This window comes from Hemitrygon akajei, chromosome 20 (assembly GCF_048418815.1).
Source record: "Hemitrygon akajei chromosome 20, sHemAka1.3, whole genome shotgun sequence".
Classification (NCBI taxonomy): Eukaryota; Metazoa; Chordata; class Chondrichthyes; order Myliobatiformes; family Dasyatidae; genus Hemitrygon; species Hemitrygon akajei.
The window spans coordinates 42,127,662-42,154,440 of NC_133143.1; the positions used below are offsets into that span (position 1 = coordinate 42,127,662).

Consider the following 26,779-nt stretch of genomic DNA (forward strand, 5'->3'; position numbering starts at 1 on the left):
CTCGGCTCAGGTCCAGTCACTGGGCATAGGGTGCGTTGTGCTGACCACTGAGCTGTTTGTGTACTTTATTTGCACAGATGGTGTCTGCCAAGTAACAGGAGAATCTCAGCAGAAGAATCAGTTGGGGGAGATCTTGTCAGCTATGTCCTTAAGATTTAACTGACTGTACTTTTTCAGAAGTTGAGATTTCATTCTTGGTGCATCATTCAGTCCTCGTGTGCTCTCATTAAGTGGTGAACACCCATGTGTTTCCAAGTTGGGTGACTTTGGGCATTTCTCAATTTGACCCTTAAATGAGGATTCATTCATCTTTCTTTGGATTTGAAACTGAAGCAGAGGATGTAAGTTCAGGAGGAGAACTGGGGAAAAATTTGATGTGAAGTGGCCCAGGAAGCTGGTTCCTATCTTTGTCTGCTGCTTTGATTTTGAGCAACCTTGCTGCTGTATTAGAGGACTTGCAGTTCTTCAGTCACCTTCCCAGAGAGATGACCACCATTGTCCAAGTCAGCTGCTGCTTCATACACCTAAGGCAGCCTCTGCTTCACACTCTTCCTTGAGCACACTGTGTGGCTTCTACACTGGCTTCTTCCATGTCTGTGCATGCTTTCACCATGTTTACACAAGCATTTTCAATTAGCATTTCAGCTTCACGTTTAGCATATGCTGCTCTCATTCTTGCTGCTTCAGCTCTAGCGTCGACTTGTGCTGCAGCTATGCTAACCGCGGTTTTGCCTGAGCGTTGTGAAGACGCGACCGATGCGCCACATTCTGACCTGATTTCCAGGGTAATTGACGTTGTTGGGATTGGAAGCTGATATTGTAGTGTATGGCATTTTGGCATTCAGATGTGTCTCCAATCCGTGGCAGTGTCTTTGAAGGTGAGTTATCCTTTCACTCCACTGCCCTCACAGTGCCTTCTGTTTAAAGCTAGGCAAGGAGTTAAACACCTTCTCAAAAATCACCCAGAAGCTTTCTTCGGGGTCTATTCATTGATTTATTTAATTTATTGAGATACAGCGCAGCTTAGACCCTTCTGACCCTTTGAGTTACGCTGCCCACCAATTCCCCAATTTAATTCTAGCCTAATCATGGGAGAATGGCCATTATAATTTATCAATTGGTACGTATTTAATGAGATAACTTTGTGAAACTGCAGAAAGTTAAGTAAAGCATGTATTAAATTCCATACAGAATCGTCATGTGCCTGAATATGCTAATATCGCTTTAAACAAGGTAAAGCACACATGCAACATTCTATAGCTATGCTGTAGACTAGAGCAAACTCATGGTGAAATGATAGCTTAATAATGATGAATGATAAATATAATACTTCCTTCATTATACATCTACTAAATGTTTACAAATATTAGGACTCACAGATACTGCTGTTTCAAGGGCAAATAAAGTGTGGATGGAAATGGATGTTTTTCTACCTTGCTTGCCCCAAGTCAAAATCCAAATTAACCCATGCAGGATATGATATAAACAACAGCTACAAGCAGGAAGTTATTTTTTAAAAAATATTTTATTTATAATTTTCTACAAACTACAGTGAAGAAAAGAAAATCAATAATATATATAGAAGGATCATTGCCATATAAACAAAAATAACAATAATACATGTCTTAACAAATGTGCAAGTCACCCATAGTAAAAAAGGAAAAAAAAAGAAAAAGAAAGAAAAGCACCCAATCCATCACCTATCCAACTCCAAGCCAACCATTATATGAGATACACTTTTATTACCCCAGAGCCACATATTGTAATAAAAAAAAGGGGGGGGGGGACAGCCTGCTACCTGATCAGAAAAAAAACAAAAGTGAAAAAAAAAGCTGGAAATGTAGGGTCCCATTATCAAGGGAAAAAAGAAAAACACCTGTCAATCTAGGTGAGAGTTATGGAAATATTCGAGAAAAGATCCCCACACCCTATGGAACTTTATGTCCAAATTAGAAAGTGAGTAGTGAATCTTTTCGAAATCTAAACAAGACATAATATCCCTAAGCCATTGAGCATGGGTAGGGGGAACTACATCTCTCCATTTAAGGAGTACTGCTCGTCTGGCTAGAAGAGAGGCAAAAGACAATGTTCATTGTTTAGCCGGGGTCAAATGCTTGTCAGGGTCTCGAAGAATACCAAAAAGAGCAATCAAAGGATCTGGTTCCAAAAGACAATTTAATATAGAAGATAAAGTTAAAAAAAACATCTTTCCAAAAGGCGAGAGACGGATGAAGTCCACGATCGTAGAGAACTTCCGCTGAGCGAGATGTAAAGATACGGTGCGCTCGAACAATCTCTGGAGGACTGGAAAGTATTTCGCTTCCAAAAGTCTCACATAGAAAGTTTGAGAAAAATTCGACATGAGATCCCCCTTCAACAGTCTCAGGCAAGCCGAGAATTCGAAGATTTTAGCGTCTACTCCTGCTTTCAAGGTCCATAACTTTAAGAGTTAACTTGCTATTATGCTCCTTTAGGGTAGAGCAAACTCTTTCCAGGTCTTTACAACGACGGTCTAGTTTCTCCGTGGCTTCTTCAACATGTGATAAATGTTGAGTGTGTTTCTCCAGTGAAGAGTTGATTTTATCCAGTTTCAGTTCCAACGAACTAAATTGAGAAAACTTATCTTGTCGGGTTTGTTCTAACAGCGACACAATTTCACTCAAGGTTGCTCTCGATGGAGTGTCTTTTTTTGCCAATTTAGTAGGCTTAGATACACTCATTGTGCAGCCAGCAACTTCAATAGTGGGAAGAAGAGTAAGAAATAAATGCAGGAATATGAAATGGAGCGGAGCAATAGTTTTAGCGACTTAAGCTACCGCCATCTTAACCGGAAGTCCAGGAAGTTATTTTTGAGACTAAATGTACTGCATGCAGAATGAATAGCATCTCTAGAGGCAGAACTCCCTTAGTACTACGGCATCCGATTCCACTTTTGGAAATTATTTTCTCTTGAATGGTCAACCCACCCCCAGCAGTATCCAAAATAGTCTACTTATTTTTGTTGAGAATACCTATTTACTTACTGCCTGTTATGCAACAGTCGTTTAGGAAAACATTGAAGGTCCTCCACCTCTGGCAGTGCTTAGGACTTCCTTCATTGTGTCAGTAGCTTCCCATCGGTCCTTACAAGTGCCTGCCATGTTCCCTGTGGAGATTCAGAAATATCATCACACTCAAATGTAGAGGATCCTTCTCTGGTGTTTCTGTAACAATTTTGTTTTACTAGTCAGGGATGTTAGCCCTGAACCTGAAGGCTGGTGGATCACTCTTAGTTGCCCTCTACCCTTTGACCTACCAAGAGCCAAAGCATAAAGCCCTGACTCGAGCCAACATAGCTCTCCGGGTCACTGAGGCACGCAAGCTTCCAAACCCTACGACAAGTTTTTGGCCCTCTTGGAGATTTTGATGAGAATGTCCTGGGGAATCCTGCACTATCTGCTTACATGCTTTCCCTTTCCCAGTGATCACCAACTATGGTACCTGCAGGCTGCACTGTAGGTGTGACCACCTCGCTAAAGGTCTGTCATGTACCATTCAGCCAGGTCTTCTAACATACAGAAACAAACTTAAGAGTGGATCACATTATTAATGCATTCATTACTTCACTTGCAAGGGGAGGTATAATTCCAGCCAAGATTCTTCTGAAAAAATAGCTCCAATTTTCTGTTTCAACCAAAGCACTTTGGTAATTATTTTTACAAAGTACAGTAATTTGGACGTTCCATTACATTCCTCCATTATCTTTATCTTATCTAGTTCTGACATTTATTCTTTTGGAAAGTCTATCCTATTTACCTCTGTTGTTGAAATATCCCCTCTGGCCATAAAACAAATTGCCTCTCATAAAAAAGCAGCTTCCTCCCATAAAACATATTGACTTGTGTAACTTTTCCCATGCAAACCAGCAAAGTAACCTGGGATTTCATAGACTCCATTTTGTCACATTAGCTTTTACAAACGTTACAAATTCATAGAGTCTTCAGGGTTACAGAAGTATATATTATTTCCCTAAGTCTTATCTATACTGCTCTCAAGATCTTGAATAATCATCCGTTCAGCTCCAGTTTGTCCAGTTCTGGTTCCTTATTGTGGGCAGTGTGGAGCTGCAGTGTGGCACCCTTCCCCTGTCCTACAAGAAAAGCATGCCACTGCCCTAACTGCTATTCTCACTGCACAAAGTGTGAATAATAAAATAGAATAATTTTAATTTAATTTTATCTCTGCTCCACCTCTTTACCAAAGCCTCAGTACTTCAACCTCGACCACAGCAAATAGAGCGCAAATATAACCACTCTGCTGCACTAACACCTTAACTTTTGTGACCACTGCTACCACAGCCCATATGCACAACAATAATCACTGTTATGCTAATTATTCTTTCTGGTTCAGCTCAAAGCTGCCACTGGCTGCTTTTTCTTCCCTTGCTGTCCTACTACAATTTTACTTCCTTATCGATCTCATCTCTGCATTTCTGAAATTCTCAGTCCTGATTATCATGTCAGCATGTCTCAATAATAGTGTACAATGTCCTGTGTATGTTACTAAAAAGGGCTTCTTTGGTTTGTTACGAGTAGGAATGTTTCTTTGTCTGTTAAATGTTTCTCTCGCCGTTGTTTCGCTTTAGAATGGCTGATATGGTAATTGTATTCATTTGTTAATCAATGGGGAATGTTATTGTGTTTTGTGAGGCTGGGAACTTGGGGGAGGGGTTGCGCGGGCTTGGGGTGAAGGGAGTCGGGAGGGAGACGCCGAGGAAGGAGGACGTGCGCTCGGAAGACCACCGGGAGTCCGAGGTGGAAGACGTGGAAGTCGGGGGGGGGGGGGAAGCGACGAGGGGTCGAATGGTTCGCTGGTTGAGCTCCAACGAGTGCACTAAACTGACTGAACTTTGATAAGTTGGCGCCTTTTGTATTTTTCTTGTATATATATATATTGTATTGCCTAATACTCTTTTAATTTTAGTAAACTCTTTAAAGTGTATTTCATACCGGTATTTGTTGTGGGTTTGATACTGTTGGCGGGTGCGAGGCATAAACGCGATTCTCACAGCACCTGCGTGTACGGGAGGCGGGGTTGGTGAGTGGCTGGATCTCCTTTTCCCCTAGACATATACCAGCCTTTTGGGTAAGTGTTACATTTGTGGGGTGCTCGTCCCGGATTGGATTGTCAGGGGGCTGTGGAATCGCGCAGGTAGTGAGCGGAGATGGACAGAGATAAGATTGTTCGCTGGTGCGAATTTGAAGGTGTACCGGTACAGTACGCATGCGTAGTGAGCGGAGTGGATTTTCGAGTTTCGGGAGACGCGGTAGTGCGGGGGTTAAGTTTGGTGTACGGTATGGGGCAGGTAGAATTGGTAGCTAGACGGTGTGGCAAAGAGATGGAGTCTAGCTGGGTGTTGGTTAGTACGAGTGCTGACGTCATGACGTTGGAACTGCCGGCGACGGTCAGTGTACCGGGGGAGGAGGGGCTGTGGGGGCTCCACCCCTTCTCCGAGGATGAGGCGGAGAAGACATCGGAGGAGGAGCTAGAGCTAGAGGAAAACCCCGGAGAGGTGGCCGGCACTAGCAAAGGGAGGAAGGAGGAGGGAGTCGTGACTAGGCCCCGCCCCCCAGGTAGTGGGGACGCCTCGGAGCTGGCAGCCGCACTTAACTCCCTGGTGGGAGTGGCCGAGAGGCCACGGTTGAAGCTGGGGGTGTTCTCCGGAGCCAATCCGACTCCGGACGGGGAGGTGGACTATGAGACCTGGATCGAGCATACGTCCTTGATGTTAGAGGAGTGGCCAGGCTCGGAGGAGGAGAAGAGGCAGCGATTGGTGGGAAGTTTGAGGGGTTTAGCAGCCAAAACAGTCCTGGAGTTGAAAGCTGAAAAGTTTCGGGCCTCAATGGAGGAATGTATAGAAGTTTTGGAGGGAGCATTTGGGTTGTCAGGGGAACCCTGGCTGCTTTTTGCAGAGTTCCAATGCCTGGAACAATGGAGAGGGGAAAAGCTCTCCGAGTACATATTTAGGATGGAGGGGATGCTCTCGGGGCTGCGGCGCCGGGGGGTAGTGAAGGCGCCTGACGTGGCTAGCGTGAGGATGAGTCAGTTATTCAGTGGCTCTCTGGAGGAGGACAGGGTGGCGTGGACTATCCGGCAGGCTTATAGGAAAGGCCCTCCTCCATCGTTCGGGCCACTGATTAGAGAGGTCTGGGAGGAAGAGAGAGCGTTGGGGCGAAAAGGGGGCGCGAGCCTATGGGAGCGATCCTCAGCGATACAGGAAGTGGTGGCTGGGTGGAGGAATGACAACCCACCCGGGGGTAGAGAACCCCCTCTGGAGGGGAGGGACAGGGGAGGTACCCACTCTCAGGGGCGACCAGTGCAGTGGGTTGGGAGCGGGAGTCGTCCTGGGAGAGGAGGGGCGGCAGGCAGCGTGTGCTTTAACTGTGGGAAAGAGGGGCATTTCAGGCGGGACTGTGGGCGGTCGAGGGTGTGCTATAGCTGTGGAGAGGAGGGACACTTTAGGTGGGATTGTGAGAGACAAGGAGTTCCACGGAGGACAAACCCCCCTGCGACTAAGAAGGGGGAGGTGTCGGGAAACTTAGGAGAGGCTCAGTGAGGGAACGGACTGGAGCCTCTGGAGGAACACGTTCCCAGAAATCAGCCAGGGGACCACCGGGTGCCCACGCCTCTATTTCGGATGGGCTGGTAGGACCCCGTGCCAGTGTGGGTCTACGGATAGAGGGAGTTTACGCAAAAGCCGTTCTGGATACGGGATTGCAGGTGACCTTATTGTACTGGTCTTTCTACAACCAATATCTAAAGCATTTGCCCGTAACCCCATTTGACACCCTGCAGATTTGGAGTGTGAGCGAGGGTGACTACCCGTACGATGGGTACCTGTAGGTGAGATCGGAGGGCGATGTGGGAGTGTCCGAAGCTATTGAGACGTTGGTGTTGGTGTGTCCTGACCCGGTGGAAACCGGTGGTGCTGCCCTCCTGGTGGGGACTAATTCCCCCGTTGTGCGACGGCTCCTGGGAGCTTGTAAGGAGAAAGCGGGGGAAGACTTTCTGGAGACCCTCTCGGTGCATCCAGTGTTTCGAGCAGTGTTCGAAGAAGGGGTTGCCTCCCTAGGACTTGACCCGGAGTGTAAACAAGGGACGGTGTGGTGTACGCAGGCGAGGCCCAAGGTGATCCGACCCGGGGAGGTAGCACTAGTGATGGGGACCCCCAGATTCCCAGGAGTGCCGACGGGCGAAGCCCTGTTAGTAGACGCCCCGGACGATCTTGAAGGGGAGACACGATTTCCGGCGGGGGCGCTGGTGAGGCCCGAAGTGCAGAGACCAGGGGTGGTACATGCGAGGCGTATAGCTATAAGTGTCAGGAACACCACGGCAAGAGAAATCACCTTTAAGAGGGGAATGCCGCTGGCACATCTGTTCCAGGTGACGGTAATGTCTAGCGCACCAGTGAGGACCCCTAACGGGGAGGGATCGGAGCATCGAAGGGAGCTGACCGCTGAAGTCTTTAACTTCGGGGATTCCCCTGTGTCGCCGGAGTGGAAACTCAGGCTAGTGGAGAAGATGCTGAAGATGGAAGCTGTTTTTTCTCTGGGCGAGTTTGATGTGGGCTGCTCCAAAAGCACTCGCCACACCATCCGGGTGACGGAGGACACCCCGTTCCGAGAGAGATCCCGGCGGCTGGCTCCGGCAGATGTTGAGGACGTGCGGCAGCACTTGTGCAAGTTGAAGGAGGCCGGAATCATAGCTGAGTCCCGAAGTCCTTATGCGTCCCCAATAGTGGTGGCACGGAAGAAGAATGGGCGAGTGCGCATGTGTGTTGACTACAGGACGTTGAATCGGTGAACTGTCCCTGATCAATATACTGTCCCAAGAGTCGAGGATGTGCTGGCCTGCCTGAGCAGTGCGAAGTGGTTCAGTGTGCTGGATTTAAGAAGTGGGTATTACCAGATCCCGATGAGTGCGGGCGATAAAGAGAAGACCGCTTTTATCTGCCCGCTGGGGTTCTTTCAGTTCGAACGAATGCCCCAAGGCATATCGGGAGCCCCAGCCACCTTCCAGAGGCTCATGGAGAGAACTGTGGGGGATATGAATCTGTTAGAGGTGCTGGTGTACCTGGACGATTTGATAGTGTTTGGATCGACTTTGGAGGAACATGAGGAGAGGCTGTTGAAGGTGTTGGGCCGACTTAATGAAGAAGGGTTGAAGCTTTCCCTGGACAAATGCCAGTTCTGCAAGTCGTCGGTTAGCTACGTTGGCCATATCATTTTGCGAGAGGGAGTGGCTACTGATTCAACCAAGATAGAGGCCGTGACCACCTGGCCGAGACCCCAGAAAGTGGGCGCTCTGCGCTCATTTTTGGGGTTCTGTGGGTATTACCGGCGATTTGTGAAAGGATACGCCAAAGTGTGTCACCCGTTGACTCAGCTGTTGTGTGGCTATCCCCCGGTGGGAAAGAAAAGGACAGGGGACCAGAGGCAGGACGCTGGAGGATACTGGAACCCGGCGGAACCTTTTGGCTCGAGATGGGATGATCAATGTGAAGAGGCGTTCTGATCTTTGAAAAGGGCACTGACCCAGGCCCCGGTGTTGGCTTTTGCCGATCCCCAGAAGCCATATGTGCTGCACACGGATGCCAGTCGAGAGGGTCTCGGGGCTGTTCTGTACCAGGAGCATGGCAAAGCATTGAGGCCGGTAGCCTTTGTCAGCCGAAGCTTGTCGCCATCGGAGAGAAACTATCCCACTCACAAGTTGGAGTTCCTGGCGCTGAAGTGGGCGGTGGTGGACAAGTTGGGCGATTACCTGTACGGAGCCAAGTTTGAGGTGCGAACGGATAACAATCCTCTCACTTATATTTTGACTTCGGCAAAGCTGGATGCCACAGGACATCGGTCGCTGGCGGCCTTGTGGGTATATGATTTCAGCCTGAGGTACCGGCCCGGAAGCAAGAATGTCGATGCGGATGCTTTGTCTCGTCGGGAGCCAGGGAACAGGAGAGGGAAGAGGAGTGGGTGAGTGTCCCTGCCCTTGGAGTGAAGGCGATGTGTCAGTTTGCTATCACCGTGAAGGCCGAGGGAAGAGGGAGGCTGGAATGAGCCGTGGACCATTTGGGGGGTTTTGACGACGCCATACCCCTAGCTTACTGTGACCTGACCGCACTGCGGACTAAACAGTTGCCGGAACTGAGTCCGGGGGAAGTGGCAGCTGCTCAGCAAAATGACCCGGGCATTGGCACAGTGTGGAGAGCGGTCGAGAGGGGGGAATGGGGCGTTGGCTGAGAAGGCGAAACACCCATTCGTGCCCCTGTTGTTGAAGGAGTGGTCTCGGTTGAAGTTAAAGAACCAAATCTTGTACCGGGTAACGGCACCTCCGGACCAACCTCACCGTTGGCAACAGGTCCTGCCGGAGGAGTATCGGCAGGCTGTACTCCAGGCCCTACATGATGATTCCGGACACTTGGGGGTGGAAAAGACCTATGGATTACTCAAAGACCGGTTCTACTGGCCCCGGATGAGGGGGGAAGTCGAAGAATACTGTAGGGGATGCAGTCGTTGCATCCGGAGGAAGACCCTGCCCGCGTTGGCGGCTCCACTGTCGCACTTGCAGAGTGCGGGACCTCTGGACCTGGTATGTATGGATTTTCTGTCGATTGAGCCTGACACCAGCAACACCGCGAATGTCTTAGTCATCACCGATCATTACACTCGCTATGCTCAGGCACTTCCCACTAAGGATCAGAAGGCGACGACAGTGGCGAAGGTGTTATGGGAGAAGTATTTTGTTCATTACGGCCTTCCCAGGCGAATCCATAGCGATCAGGGGCGGGACTTTGAGAGCCGCCTTATCCATGAATTACTGACTATGCTTGGGGTTGAGAAATCCAGGACTACCCCTTATTACCCACAGGGAGATCTGCAGCCAGAGAGGTTCAACCGGACCCTGTTGGATATGCTCGGGACACTGGAGATTGGGCAGAAAAGCAGGTGGAGTCGTCATATTGGACAATTGGTTCACTGTTACAATTGTACTCGCAATGATGCTACAGGATATTCGCCCTATTATCTGATGTTCGGGCGGGAAGCGAGGTTGCCCATTGACTTGTGTTTTGGGGGTGAAGTGGGTGAATTACCCGGGAAGTCCCATCTAAAGTATGTGTCCGACATGAAGAGGGAGTTACAGAGGGCGTACGAGTTGGCCGAGGCGGCAGCTACCAAACAAAATCAGAGGAATAAGATGCGGTATGATTGAAAGGTGAAGTTTGTTCAATTATTGCCGGGCGACCGGGTCCTTTTACGGAATTTGGGACTCCCTGGTAAGCACAAGTTGGCAGATCGATGGGCGGCCAGCCCCTATGTAATAGAGAGCCAGATGCCGAACCTGCCAGTTTACCGGGTGAAACCTGAGGATGGGAAAGGGCCTATCAAGGTACTCCATCGGAATCACCTGCTGCCGCTGGGTCAAGCGGTGCAGGTGGATATGGAGCCAGAGTGGGAGGTTACGCCCAGTACAAGGACTCTGCGAGGGCACAGAGAAAGGGAAGAGCCCGCTGCTGAAGAGCGGGGACGGGTCCCTCGCCCGGAAATGGCTACTGATTTGGAAGAGGACGACTCAGATGAGTGGCCCCTGTTCCCATTTGCTGGTGCTCCAGTACCAGGAGAGGAGGCTCCTGGCCCTTCCCATACTGAATTGGGTGAGAGGAGGGAAGGTCTTGAGGGTCAGATGGAGAGGCAGCCAACATTGGTGGGAGAGAAGGTGGAGCCCGAGCGTGAGCCGGAGAGATCTCAGGTGAGGGAGGACCCCCGTGAGGAAGGGGGTGAGGGTCTGTCAGGAAGACCTGGGGTGTCCGAGACAGTGGGTTCGCAGGTGAAGAGGGAGCCCAGTGGGGCAGAAGGTGTATGGAGATCTCAGAGGATTAGGCGCCCCCCCGGAGCGGTTGACATATGTGGTACCAGGAGAACCGAGTGTGATTTCTACTGCTCTGGGTAGTTATGTCACTGCTTTCTGCACCTGGGTTGGGTTTTGTGTGTTGCAAGAAGCTTTGGGGAACTCTAGTAATGCCATGAGGGCATGACATTTGCTGGTGGGGAGAGAATGTACAATGTCCTGTGTATGTTACTAAAAAGGGCTTCTTTGGTTTGTTACGAGTAGGAATGTTTCTTTGTCTGTTAAATGTTTCTCTCGCCGTTGTTTCGCTTTAGAATGGCTGATATGGTAATTGTATTCATTTGTTAATCAATGGGGAATGTTATTGTGTTTTGTGAGGCTGGGAACTTGGGGGAGGGGTTGCGCGGGCTTGGGGGTGAAGGGAGTCGGGAGGGAGACGCCGAGGAAGGAGGACGTGCGCTCGGAAGACCACCGGGAGTCCGAGGTGGAAGATGTGGAAGTCGGGGGGGCAAGCGACGAGGGGTCGAATGGTTCGCTGGTTGAGCTCCAACGAGTGCACTAAACTGACTGAACTTTGATAAGTTGGCGCCTTTTGTTTTTTTCTTGTATATATATATATATATTGTATTGCCTAATACTCTTTTAATTTTAGTAAACTCTTTAAAGTGTATTTCATACCGGTATTTGTTGTGGGTTTGAGGGCGTGAGGCATAAACGCGATTCTCACAGCACCTGCGTGTACGGGAGGCGGGGTTGGTGAGTGGCTGGATCTCCTTTTCCCCTAGACATATACCAGCCTTTTGGGTAAGTGTTACAATAGGTTACCATATTATACTTTCCAAGATGCACATTACAATTAATTCAGTTGGTTTCTTTTGTATAAAGAACACATACATTAGCAATGGTCATATGTCCTGTCCTTAGCTACTGATTTATTTGTAGATTTCCTTTCTTCTGGTTATTGTTTTTATATAATTAAATTTTCCATTTACCTGTCATATGTGAAATTCTGTTGCTCTCATATAGTCCGATATAAACCTACGTTCGAAATATTTTTCACTTCACAAACATGACAAAATCTGCAGATGCTGGAAGTCCAAGGCAAAACACACAAGATGCTGGAGGAACTCAACAGGTCAGGCAGCATCTATGGAATTGAACAAGTAGTCCATGTTTCGGGCCAAGGCCCTTCGTCGGGACTGAAAAATAAGATGAGGTCAAAGTGAGAAGGTCACTTCACCTTGTCTTCCTGAGCATTATTTCTTATGCAATCATAACCCTATATGGAAGTGTAGTGGTTAAGTTACTGGACTGGAATTCAGAAGAGAGTAGTGAGTGCGTGGAACGGGCTGCTGGCGACGGTAGTGGGGGCGGATACGATAGGGTCTTTTAAGAGACTCCTGGGTAGGTACATGGAGCTTAGAAAAATAGAGGGCTATAGGTAACCCTAGGTAATGTCTTTGGTAAGGACATGTTCGGCACAGCTTTGTGGGCTGAATGGCCTGTATTGTGCTGTAGGTTTTCTATGTTTCTAATCAGTGATACAGCTGACCAGCTAACACTTCAAGCACTTTCAGTTTATATTCCGATTTATTAGTACCTATTGGGAAATTCGCATAGAAGAGCCTTTCACAATAAAGTAAGACAGAACTATACCCAATCATTCTGTTCTCAATCATCAGAAAAATAATGGCATTATCGTCGATAATGTTAGCAAAGAGCACTTAACCATCTGATGGCCAGCTTTGAATACCAATTACTGAGAGACAGTTTTGGCTTTGTGAGGTTTTCCTTGGTTCAAAGATGAAAGCAGGAAATGAATGGGAGAAGTAAGACTTTAACTTTAAGGCAATATTTGACCTGGTTGTGGGACAGAAAAATGTTTGAAGGTAGAGATCAATTACACACTCATCAATGCATCATTTAGGTAGTGTCCTATGTCCAATAATTTTCAGCTGCTTTATCAATTATCTTTCTTCCAGTATAATGTTAGAATTGGGGATGTTTTCTGATAATTGCACAATGTTCAGATACATCTGCAGCTCTTCAGGAAACAATCCGTGTGTACAGCACAATAACACTTAGTCATAAACTGATCAGTGGCGCAGAATTGCAGAGTCAATTATCATTTCCTCTAAGTTGAGTCTAGCCATATTCTCTTACCATTCACTTGCAAATGCCGTAACATTAACATAGAATCATAAAGTCATTGGGACTATAGCACAGAAATATGTCTTTGGGTTCACCATGTTCATGCTGATACTTTTGCTCATCTTCACTTAATCCATTGCTCACAATATTCTTTTATGCTTTGCCTATTTAAGGGTCTTAATAAATAATCAGAGCATCTAGTTTACCAGAAACTTAAGTAGACCATTGTGCGAACATTGTAACTGTAAAAGTAGGTCAGCGGTTTAGTAGCTGGCAACAATTGCCTCATCTGACACTCCACGGCTTTTGAACCATATACTGGTACACATTCGCAGTACCTAGTAAATGTGTCTGGCTCTGTCAGGATAAAGCAGCCTACTTGATTTGTAACTCATCCACCATTCATTTCCTGTAGCAGTCGTGCAGGATTCCATAAAGGTTAACTTGCGGGTTGAGTCAGTGATATGCAAGGCAAATGCAATTTTAGCATTTATTTCAAGAATACTAGAATGTAAAAGCAAGGATTTAATGCTGAAGATTTATAAGGCATTAGTCAGATCATACTTGGAGTATTGTGAGTAGTTTTGGGCCCTAATCTTAGTGAGGATCTGCTGGCATTTGAAAGGGTCCAGAGGATGTTCACGAGAATGATCCCGGGAATGAAAGAGGTAACGTATGAGGAGCAGTTGATAGCTTTGGGCACATACTCGCCGGGGTTTAGAAGAATAAGCGGGGAGGAATCTCATTGAAATCTATTGAATAAGTCTTAGATGGAGTGGATATAGAGAGAATATTTCTGAAAGTGGGGGAGTCCAGAACCAGATGGCAAAACCTCAGAATACAAGTATGTCCTTTTAGAACAGAGATGAAGAGAAATTTCCTAAGCCAGAGGGTGGTGAATCTATGGATTTCATTGTCACCGATGGTTGAGATTACAGCAGAGAATTTCCTGACTGTTGCCTCTGAGAGGCAGTAAATATTTTCCCTGCCAACAAAGCTTAGTTACAAAAAGCATTGAATGCTTAAAAAAAGCAGGTTTTCAAGTCAGTGGGTCAGGTGAAGTGGTCATTGTTAGGACCAGAATGAATTGAGCATGACTCGGAACTAATTATTCTTGGATGTAACATATTTAGAAGGCAGTGAGAAATTATAAATGGAAATGTAGAGCAATATTGATCATGTAGATAAAGAATTTCAGTAGGATTGTTCAGAGATGATAAAACTGCAGGTAAAATTAAGGAATCTGAGCAGGAGTTTGGGTTTGTGTAAGCATAACCTAACATTTTTGATTTAGTGGGGAGATATAAAAACACTAATATCAAAGAAATCTTTGACAATCACAATATTTCAGCTGGAAATTTTGATTCTCACAGGTGGGAATAAGCCAAGGTTTGGTATCTAATATTTCCTTTGAATAGGAAGTATGCAACCAGAGATTATAGTCTCGGTAAGAAAATGATGATGATAATGGAAATGCCTTCACTCAATGTGTTAAGAATCTGTGTAACTTTCAATCCTGGAGGAATCTATATTTTTCTTCAGTCATATTAAAGCTGGAAGTCTCAAATGGATGATATTCTGTGAAAGAAATAGATATGATGGTTATTTTTGGTTTCACATCTCATTTTTCTGTTCTTAACAATCTGCCGTAGTCCATTGCTTGCTTATTTAAGGCTAACTCCAGTTTTGGCTCTTGCAGGAAGTTTCACCAAACCAGATGATGCAGCTTTTGATATCATCACGGATGAAGAGATCAATGAAATTGAAGATAATGATTGTTCTTTGGAATTCACAAACCAAATTAGCTCTAATCTTCCAGAGTCAACACTACAAGATGCTCCATCTCTGTAAGTAAATGCCCCATAATTTACCATTCTTGCCAAATAAAACAACTTTGTAGCACTATTGTATTGTAATAATTGGTCCTGGACTGGTCATTTGTCAACATCACTTGCCATTGGCCTTAAAGATTGTTTCAATTGAAGGCCTGGTGATCTTCATAATGAAAACCTTTGAAACGTCATTTGTTGCAGGCATCAGTTGAGGGGATTTCTAGCATAATGTGATCATGTCAAGTAACCTGTCAAAATAAATAACTTATAGACAACAAAAGGAATGACATTGGGCAGCTATTAGCACTTGAACATTTTATGGAATAGCACAAGACTGGAACATAAACAAACACAGATTTCATACTAAACTTACATAAAATATAAATGTTTAAAATTATGAGAGATTTTATATGAATGGGTTAAAATTTGTATCCAGTAACTTCATTATTTAAGGTCTAAAAGTTTATTAAGTCATGTCTTAAACTGCCATCAAAATACCACAAATCATGTGAAATGAACCACATGATTTTGAGAGGTGAGACTAGTACATCAGTAAAGCTTTTGTGAATTTATATGTATTTGGTTCATTTTGTTGGAAAGGTTGTTTACAGCAGAGCTTGTGGAGGAAGAATGGATCACTGACAGAAACTTGTATTTTCAGTTGAAGTTATGCACATCAAGAATCACTGAAATTGCTGATTTTTTTTTAGTTTCACTGCAAATAATACTGAATGACAATTAATTTTACCATCAATTTGTTAACAACCTCTAGGCTGTGTTTCATGAATGCTTATCAAAGACTTCATAGCAAGTGTTTGTGCTTTGGACCATTATACTACCAACACATGTTAAACAGACTTAATTAGTTATTCCAAAATAGTACTTCTGCATAAAGTACAACCCTTCCTGTGAAAGGTTTAAAAAAGATAGTATTTTGTATATGAGGCAAGTACAATGTGTTAAACCAAGATAATAGTTGATGTAAATATAAAATATTCCTTCTGAACTGATTCAAAAATATTCAGTCAAGCAACTGAAGAAGAATACTGCATCTGAGAAAATATGAAAATATTTAAAATTCATAAAGGCTCAAATTAGTCAATGAGAAGATAAGATTTTTAGTGTTTTCACATAAACTACATGTAATAATATCTCACCTAGGTTATGTACTGAGAAGTAATGTGCACAACTGACAAGTAGGGTAAACATGAATTATAGTTAGGCGATAAAATAACCATAACCTTGGGTACTTCACTTCCAGCACAGTTTCCATGAGCCTACATCAGTAAAAGTACAACTTTTACCAAAAAGAAAATCAATTTCTTGCTAGTATTTGGTATGAAATCTGTTAAATACAGTGCTTTGAAAAAGTATTCAGCTCCCACAGCTGTTTTCACATTCTACTGTCTCATTTTCTAAATTTTATTTATATTGAAGTAGGGTTTTTTGAGCTCATCTACAAATCAAAAGTAAAATTCCAAAATCTGTCAACAATTTAGTAAAACTTAAAAACCAAAATTGTGAGGCTGAAAAAGTATTCATTCCCTTTATAAGCACTGCTATAATGCAATATTGCACAAGTGCAATATTGTATATTATGTTAACAACTCACCAAATTTGTTGATCTAGAAAATTGGAGGATCAACTGCAGGGAGACTCAGATAGTTTAGGGAAATGTGCAAAGAAGTGGCAAATGAAATACAATGTTGGAAATGGTCATGCACTTTGGTGGAAGAAATACATGGGCAGACTATTATTTAGATGGGGAGAGAATTCAAAATGCAGAGATTCAAAGGGATTTGGGAGTCCTTGTGCAGGATACCCTAAAGGTTAACCTGCAGGTTGAGTTGGTGGTGAAGAAGGCGAATGCAATGTTGGCATTAATTTTTAGAGGTATAGAATTTAAGAGCAAGGATGTGATGTTGAGGCTCTATAAGGCACTCATGAGACCATACATCAAAGGTTGAAAGGTCCAATTTAATGTCAGAGAAATGTATACAATAGACATCCTGAAATACTTTCTCTTTGCAAGCATCCACAAAAACAGAGAAATACCCCAAAGAATGAGCAACAGTTAAAAGTGAGAACCACAAATTCCCTCCTCATTTCCCCCATCCCATGCGTAAGTGGCAGCAGACAACGATTCCCCCCCCCCCCCCTCCCCTCACCAGCAAAAAAAGCGCATCGGTACCGTCACCAAGCCCAAGCATGTGCTAAGCAATAGCAAAGACATAGACCAAAGTTACCCCAAAGGTTTTGCATATCATCCGACATTCGACAAACCACAGGTTCTCTCTCTCCCTACATGCGGGAGACATAACAACAACCCGCTGGTTTACAATGTTAAAAAGTCTGCTTTGTTGCTTTTTCTGAAGACCTTGGTCTTAGGGCTCACAGTGAAAGATTTTCCGGCCTCCCCGACGACACGAGTCTCCTGCCATGACACCGACCCTCGATCCGCCTGTCTCCAGAGCCCCGAGATCCTAGGCTTCCGAACACAATCAAGACTCTCAGGCAAAACCCTTGGCATGTCGAATAATGGCCAGTCGTGGAACCCTGAGAACAGGTCCCATTCCCACAAAGAACCAAAGCCTGCGTGTAACTCCAGGTCAAGGTCTTCAATAGAACCCTGAAAGAGAAAAACAAAGATATTAAAGATGGAAATAGAGCTGCTTCTGGAGATGCAAGCAAAGGAGCTGCTGTCAGGCGCCATTAACCTTCCTTGGAGTATTGCCTGCAGATTTTTGCTCCCTAGATATACTGACATTGGAGAGGGTTCAGAGAAGATTCACGACAATGATTCCAGGAATGAAAGATTTACTGTATGGGGAACGTGTGGCAGCTCTGGGGCTGTATTCCCTGGAGTTCAGGAGAATGAGGGGGGATCTCATAGAAACATTCCAAATGTTAAAAGGCCTGAATGTTAAGAGGGCACAACTTCAAGATTAAAGAATGTCCATTTAGAACAGAGATGTAGAGAAATTACTTTAGTCAGGGGGTGGTAAATTGGTGGAATTTGTTGCCACAAGCGGCTGTGAAGGCCAAGTCTTTTGATGTAATTTAAGGCAGAGATAGATAGGTTCTTGATTAGCCAGGGCATGAAAGCATATGGGGAGCAGGCAGGGGAGTGGGGATGACTAGAAGAATTGTATCAGCCTAATGGCAGAACAGACTTGATGGGTTGAATGGCATACTTCTGCTCCTATATCTTATGGTCTTAAATACCCCCTCTCTCTCTCTCTAAAAGTCCAAGTGTATTGTAGATTTTCAACAGATCAAACCAAAATGAAGACAAAAGAACATTCAAGGCAAGTCAGGGAAATGGTAATAGAGAATCACAAATCTGAGGAAGGGTAGAAGACCATCTCAAAGGCACTGACATACTGTATCTCTGAGCCCAGGGCAGTCCATTGTAAAAAGGTGGAAAAATATTAAACCACTGTTCTGTAAGAGAGGCTACTGTGAAGCCAACAGTCTCTCTGAGGGAGCTGCAGAAGTCAGTGGCTGCAACTAGAGATGAAGTTCATGGCTCCACAATCTCTAAGGCCTTGCACAACAAGGGTATTTATGGAAGAGTGGCAAAGAAGAAGCCCTGGCTAAAAAAAAAAAACATATTCTTGCCCAGAAAGACTTAGTAAAATGTCTCTTAGAAGATACTGTAAAGATGTGGAAGAAGGTTTTGTGGTTGGATGAGACTAAGATGGAACTTTCTGGCCTCTACACTATGCGGTATGTGTGTGGTAAATGTGATACTGCACATCGGCAAGGCAACACTATCCCTACTAAAGTATGGTGCAGGTATGGGGATACTTTTCAGCAGCAGGGACTGGAAATCTGGTCAGGAATGATGGAATGATGACTGCTTCTAAATACAGAGAGATTCTGGATAAAAACCTGTTAGGCTCTGCTAGAAAGCTTAAACTGGCGAGGAAGTTCATTTTTCAATAGGACAACGGAAGCAAAGCACACTGCCAGAGCAACAATGGAGTGGCTTCAAATGAGGAAGATTGATGCCCTTGAGTGGCCAATTCAGAGTCCTGACCTTGACCTGAACATCTCTGCTAAGGCCTCAAATTGCTGTCCACCGCCACTCCCTGACTAGCCTGGCACAGCTTGAGCAATTTTACATGAGGAATGGACAAATCCTGCTCTATCACGTTGTTCAAAGCAAATAGAGACTTATCCAACGATTTGTAAGAGGTGGTTCAACTAAGTACTGAGAAAAGGGGGATGAATACTTTTGAACTGCTGACATTTTGGATTTTGAATTTTCAGTTTTCATGCTTTAGAATTTTCCGTGTGTTTTGGACTCTATTGTGTAGCTCTTTAGTACTCAGCTGGTTCATTGGCCGCTGAGACTAAAATTACAGTGTCATCTAGAGATATGGAGGCTTGTGAGGGTGTGTCCTAGTTCTCCCTCTCAAAGCATGCATGGAGAACCCATCCAGGAGTGATGGGTTGTTACCACTATTACTACCCGACCTTGCCTTTTAGGAACCCATATTGTATAAGTCATGTCACAGCTGTCAACGTTCAAAATGAACTTATTATCAAAGTACATATATGTCACCATATACAACCTGGAGATTCATTTTCTTGTGGCCATTTTCAATAGAATCAATGAAACATCACCAACTGGGCGTTCAACCTGTGTGCAAAAGACAACAAACTGTGCAGATACAGTACAAAAAGAATGAAACAATAATAATAATAGTAGTAATAAATAAATAAGAAATAAATAAATATTGAGAACATGAGATGAAGAGCCCTTGAAAGTGAGCCCATAGGTTGTGGGAACATTTCAATGATGGGGCAAGTGAATTTGAGTGAAGTTATCCACTTTGGTATAAGAGCCTGATGATTGAGGGTTAATAGCTGTTACTGGACCTGGTGGTGTGAGTCCTGAGGCTCCTGTTCCTTCTTCCTGATGACAGCAGTAAGAAGAGAGCATGTGCTGGGTAGTGGGGTCCCTGATGATGGATGCTGCTTTCATGAGATAACACTCCGTGTTGATGTGCTGAGTGATGGGGAGGGTTTTACCCATGATGGATTGGGCTGGATAGATGGATGGGATCTGCTTTGTGATCCTGCAAGAAATTCCATGGCCACCAGGAGAAGTTGGTTTTTCCAGTGGCAGACAGCAGGGATATTTTTCGGTAATGTAGTAGGTATAGTATGGTCTTAATACTAGTGAAGATTGTGGTGCATAGATTCAATTCAAATTTAATTGTCTTTCAACCATACATGAATACCTCTATGAATACAGCCATACAAGACAGTGTTACTCTGGGGCCAAGTTGCAAAACACAGGACCAACATTCACACATCATAAAGCACACTTAGTACATACAAGATTACCAGCACATAAATACAGCCACCCCAAAAACAGCCCATACCTGAGCCGTGAATGCCGCAGATATCTGCAGGCAACTGCAGTATAGTTTACCTTCTGTCAAGCGAACACTGGGGCAGCACCAACTCCAGCCTGGATGTCGTGCCGCACCAGCTCCAATGTCTCACTAGGTGCCAGGTGAAAAACCAGTAAGAGGAAAGATCAAGGGGTGGGGAGGGAAAGCAGGAAGAGGACAGGCAGGAAAAGTGAAGAAGGAATGGAAGGGGAAAGCACTATGGGTAGTAGAAGAAGGCAGAATCATGAGAGAGGTGAAAGGCAGCTGGAGGAGGAGGCAGAGTGAAACTGGGATGGGGGAGAGGAGGGAGTTACTGGAATTTGGAGAATTCAATATTCATGCCAAGGGGCTGAGGCTACCCAAACAGTATATGAGGTGTTGCTCCTCCAACCTGAGTTTGGCCTCATCATGGCAGTAGAGGAAGCCATGTATGGACATATCCGAATGGGAATGTGAAGCAGAGTTGAAGTTGGTGGCAACTGGGAGATCCTGTCTGTTCCGGCGGACGGAGCAGAGGTACTCCCACCTGGCACTTATCCCTGCAAGTGTAAGTGCTACACCTGTCCCTACACCTCCTCGCTTACCACCATTCAGGGCCCCAAACAGTCCTTACAGGTGAGGCAACACTTCACTTGTGAGTCTATTGGGGTCATCTTTTGCATCCGGCGCTCCCAGTACAGCCTCCTCTACATCGGTGAGACCCGACACAGATTGGGGGACCGCTTCGTTGAGCACCTCCACTCCGTCCACCACTACAGACAGGATCTCCTGGTTGCCACCCACTTCAACTCTGCTGCACAGTCCCATTCAGATATGTCTATACGTGGCCTCTTCTACTGCCATGATGAGGCCAAACTCAGGTTGGAGGAGCAACACCTCATATACTGTTTGGGTAGTCTCCAGCCCCTTGGCATGAATATTGAATTCTCCAACTTCCGGTAATTCCCTCCCTCTCCCTTCACCCATCCCAGTTTCACTCTGCCTCCTCTTCCAGCTGCCTTTCATCTCTCTCTGCCTTCTACTACCCATAGTGCTTTCCCCTTACATTCCTTCTTCACCTTTCCTGCCTGTCCCCTCCCCCACCCCTGGATCTTTCCTCTTACTGGTTTTTCACCTGGCACCCACCAGCCTTCTCCTTCCCACCCTCCCCCCAGCTTCTTTATAGGGCCCCTGACCCCTCCCTCTTCAGTCCTGACGAAGGGCCTCGGCCCGAAACGTTGACTGCTCGTTTCCAGGGATGCTGCCCGACCTGCTGAGTTCCTCCAGCTTGTTGTGTGTGTTGTTTTGACCCCAGCATCTGCAGAGTATTTTGTGTTTAGCTCTGCTGTCTCTCATAGTTGTTGTAAACAAGCAACAGTGCGGCCTGTGGCTTAGTCCTCGCACATCCAAGATAACAAGAGCATACAAGTGATCAGTAAAATGCAACCACACAAAATGATAGTCTAGACCCAGAGTCTGTGAATGCTGCGGAAATCTGCAGTGAACCAGTTCCGACGCCTCTCTCCTGGAGGCTGTAATCTGGTGACACCATATCAGAATAAAATAAAAATTTAATTGTTTGGTGAGCAAAACGTAAGGAATTACTGGAAATCACTGGAAGTTAGTAACTGATTTCACTATCAAACAGGGTTTTGTTCTGAAACTGCTACATGTGGGTAAATGTACAAACAGAGTGAAGTAAGAACAGTGTGGTTGATTATTCAAAGGGCCAGAGGATACCTGACCGAAATATTGTTTGAATTGTGGGTAAGGAAAAGAGTGGCAGATCAAATCAGAGATGAAATTCTTTGTGAGATTATGCACCTTGATTGTCAATGGGAAGAAAGTAGTCATGAATAAGGATTACAGGTCTTTTTGAATTTGTTCATATGACTTAAATAGCAGCTTCAGAAGTAGACTGAGGCTTAAAATAAGCCAATAAAATATTTGAATTTACACAGATAAACACAGTATTTCCAAGTTCAGATGAAATAGAGAATCTGCATAACACTTCAGTGAATCAACAATTGTGGCATTTTATGCAGTTTTAAGTTGAAGTCAGTTGAAATAATGTACCCTAAAAGTTTTTTGACAGTGAAGGCAGTATACCAGTGCCTTCTCAGAAGCATTTTGTGATGTGTGGTAAATAGTCCTTGCCAGCGTTCCCACATCTGCTGCTACATTGTAACAAAAAAAATCATTTCATCAATAGAGAAGTCTTAGTCACCATTGTACTCTAGTTGCTTGTAAAGAAGGAAGAGTCCACATTATAAAGAGAATGAAAGTGGAGCAATGTTGAGTTCAGAGGAGAAAGGAGGATACATCAGGTTTGAAGATGGACTGCAGTAGTAAGTGTTCTGCACCTTCATTGTGGATTCAGTGTGAAGTGTGTACTATAGTGAACCACTAGAAGTATGAGATCAAGACCATGCTAATGTGTAAAGACCTACAAAGATAATCTTTATATAACTCTCAGATTCGGCCAGCACCTCTAGACTAGGGAAGACCGTCTCTAGCCCTGCCAAATATGTGAAATCTGAGTTGCAAAACCTTGTTTGTGTGGATGTTGTGTGATCTGTTCGCCTGTTACAAATCAGTACCACAAAATAACAGACAGTACACTATATGCAATTAAATGATTTAGCTTTAATTTGACTAAAGATTTAGTAAAGAAAAGAGCCCATTTTAATGACACAGCTGAATGTGCACAAGTTGGAGCTCACGGTTTCCCTTCTGTTGTCCTCTGTCGATTTCCCCGGGCTTTGTCGACTCCCAGCCCCACTCCAAGTCCACTCTGTCCAGCTGTCTACAACCTTTCCTTTCTGGCATCTTCTCTTCATCTCTCGCTGAACAAAAGACCCAGATCACCTGATTCTCAGGCACACAACAAGAAAAAAACACTCCCTTCATTGGACGGCGCACATTCCAAAGCCCCCATTAACTCTAGCGTTAACCCAAACACCGTTGCACCTGAAAAACCATTACATCAGCAGTGAAACCTTTCCCAGGGTGTTACATTTACATTTGTGTTGCTAGATATCTGAGAAATTGTAATATAATTGCATTCTTATTTGCAAGATACTGCAATATTAGTCATACATGTTCCTGCACAAAGTAATACTGTACCTGAGTCCCCTGGTTGGATTTAAAACATTGACAAGGTCAGTCAATTTCTAAAAAATAATATTTTTTGTTTTGTTGCTACCTAGCAAGACCAGCACTTGTATCCTCATTTAGTTGTAGTTAAGAAGGTGATTGAGGCTGAATGAGGAAGTATAATTTTTTTGCTGAAAGTAAGTGATGCTTTTGAAAATGTGTGTCATATGGTTTGTGGTTAAACAAGTAGAGCTTGCTGACACACAAAAAATATCTGAAGTTTGTTTCCTCTTATATTGGTTTTAAAAACTATATAAACTTTTAAAATCCACAGAAACGCTATATGCACTGTAAATTCTTTGAATAAGTTTTGCTTCACCATATCTGGAATCTCTTTAAATTTGTCCTCACTTGTGGGAATTAATGAAATATAATTTTTCTGGAAACCTTGTGAACTCTGAGTCAGAAACAGGAGAAAATCGGCAGATGCTGGAAATCCAAGCAATGCACACAAAATGCTGGAGGAACTCAGTAGGCCAGTCAGCATCTATAGAAAAGGTGCTGTTTGGCCTGCCGAGTCCTTCCAGCATTTTGTGTGTGAACTTTGACCTATTGAGTGTCAAAAAGATCTTTAGTACACCAGTGCTTCTCGGACTGGCCTCCATAGGGAATTAATAGGTGTTCATGAGGAATATGCCAGTGCAATACTGAACATTGGGTTGCAGCTTTTAATTAAATCTCAGAGGTAGGTATCTGTACTGGTCAGGATGAGCCGTTTCTCTGCAGTTCCGGTTAAAGTACAAGCGTCTGAGAGACAATATCGTCACACTCAGGTTCTAGTTTAAAACTGTACTGGTTCAGCCTTGATTAACAGATGCTCTATTTAATATCATCCTGGTTTGAATATACTGAAACTGTTGTAATTTAAATCCAGTGTATAACTACTGGGATGGGTATTAATTGTAATCTTACTAATGTCATCTAAATACCAAGGGTAATAAAAAGTTGAAAATACTGTAGATTGTATCACAGAGTAGCTTCCAATGTACTGTTTGACCAATAAGGTAGAAAGAAAACAAGAGTTTAGTTGATTGCATATCAGATGAGCATTGCGGTCTTTCTGCTGGGTGTTGACTATAACTTTTTCTTTCTTTTTATGTGCCTTGTTGTGCATATGTATTAGATAATTATTCTGCACACTGAAATCTGATAGAAACAGAAATATCTAGCATTCTCAGGTATTTTTCAGCATATTGAAAATGCTCTTTTAAGATATAAAGTTTGGTCTAAATTAATCATACATTAGTTATAAATGTTGTTACATAAGAGTATGCAGATGCAGGAATCAGAAGCAATGAATAGTCAGTGGGTGAAGTTGCATCTGTGGAGAATAGTTGGGTCAGAAAGGAGAGGGACGGGATAATCAGTACAAAGAGAGGAGAGTGGTGAGACAGGAGCCAAGCTGCTTGGAAGACTGCACTGGTGGATTGGAAAGAATACATTTCAAAGTCACTCTTGTAATTCTTCTTTCTTAAAAAGTGCCCCTTGTCGTATCATGTATGAATAATATTTTTGGTTTTGTATCAATGAGTGTATTGGTCTTCCACCTTATTATAAAAACTCAGACATTATTGATAACATAACAAATTAATTTAGCATTTTCGCACATAATCAAAAGCAAAAAGTAAGTCAGTGGAGACACTAGAGACTTCAGATGCTAGAACCTGGAGAAAAAAAAACAAACTGATGGAAGAACCCCAGCAAGTGAGGTAGCATTTGTGGAAGAAAAGGAATGTTTGATGTTCTAGTACAGGGTCTTAATCTAAAGCATTAGCTAGGTATTAAATTCCTTACACAAATATTTGGTAAAAAAATGCTGACTGTTAATATTTTCTAATGCTGATCTGCAGTGTCTATCTTGAAATACTTGAGTATCAGACAGGATATACATCATTATTCTCAGTACAAATGATGTGACCTTTAATTTCCTCCTTTGTGCTGTTATTTTTAGCACCCTCTTCTTAAGATTCAACCTTTGCAGCATTTTTGTTTTTTATCTTGTGAATTTTTTTCTTTCTAATTGAATTATAAAGTATGGTAAATAGAGTTATGGTAGCAATAAGAGAACCAGTTAAAGCACACAGAAAAAATAGGATAGGTGTTTATTCAAATAAATTACAGTATATTGAAAAGAGCATTCGAGTCTAATTTGAAAGAGTTGGCAAGTATAACATTAAAATGTTCTTCTATTGCTATGGAGTAATGGAGCTGAAATTCCAAGAAGACTAGTTTGAAGGAAAGGTTGAACAGTACAGCATAGGAACAGGCCCTTCGGTCCACAATGATGTACCCAACTAATTAAATGCCTAAATAAACTAATCCCTTCGGCCTACACAGATCTCCATATTCTTCCTTTCCCTGCACATTCATGTACTTATTTAAGAGATTTTTAAATGTCTTGTGATGTAGTTTACAAGGAAGGATATGACCTACTATTTTATAGTAACTGAATTCATAGCCAGTGTATTTCAGTCATTATCAAGGACAAAGCCACTCTACTTTAAAGAAATGTAAAGAAAAAGAGATTTCTCCCTTTTTTTAATATTGTTTTTGCATTGCTTTATGTCTGTCTTCCATTCTGATTCTAATAATTTTCTTTTTATCACATTTTTGTGCTGTTGCATCCTATAACTTTGTAACTTGTTTCTGTGTCGTGTCTTTGTAAATGTTTTTATGAATCATTAACTTTCCAGGTATATTATTACTAGTAATAGCTTTGAATATAGTGTATAGTTAAGTTGATATATGGAATGAAAAATGTGGATTAGACCTTCGTTTTAAATAATCACAGAGTTATTTTACATTGAAATTGAATATCTTAAGATGTTGTATATTTATTTGACTGGGATACCAGTGAAAGAAATAAACTTTTATCATCTAAACAGAAACTGACTCACTTACTGAAATTAGATATTTGGAAGCATCATCATGCTTGCATAATAAACATAAAAGGAGATTATTTTCGAAAGCTTTGATATGCCATTGTGATCCCAAGCTTTTTCATGTTTCAGGTATTGCAGTACATTAAATCTGATACTTATTTTAGCATGGATTTTCATATTCTGTAGAGATTATTGAAACCAATGCAAAATTTGCTGCAATACTAAATTACATGGTTGTACCTTCCTGTCATGCTACTAAAGCTATTATTGAATGTTAAATCATTTGTACATTAAAGAGTGTTACTGTAGATTTTTGTAAATAAAGCGGCAGAGATGTTTTAAGTTTAAGGGAAATCATAGCAACTAACTTTATTGTCAACCAAACGCAGAACATAACGCTCGGTTCATAACCTTCACATCATCATGTCCGACACACCCTCTTAAAGTAAACCCCAACGCCGAGTCAGTGGTTGTGAATTATACATAGTTT

The 26,779-nt window shown here is 43.5% G+C and overlaps 1 protein-coding gene across 1 annotated transcript in view; it reads left to right on the forward strand.

Moving 5' to 3' along the window:
- LOC140713758 (FYVE and coiled-coil domain-containing protein 1-like) overlaps positions 1 to 26,779 on the forward strand; it is a 223,568-nt gene that overhangs the window by 112,237 nt on the left and 84,552 nt on the right. Inside the window, exon 14 of the mRNA XM_073024245.1 lies at positions 14,732 to 14,879. Coding sequence (XP_072880346.1) covers positions 14,732 to 14,879 — 148 coding nt within the window. The remainder of the gene's footprint in view (positions 1 to 14,731; positions 14,880 to 26,779) is intronic.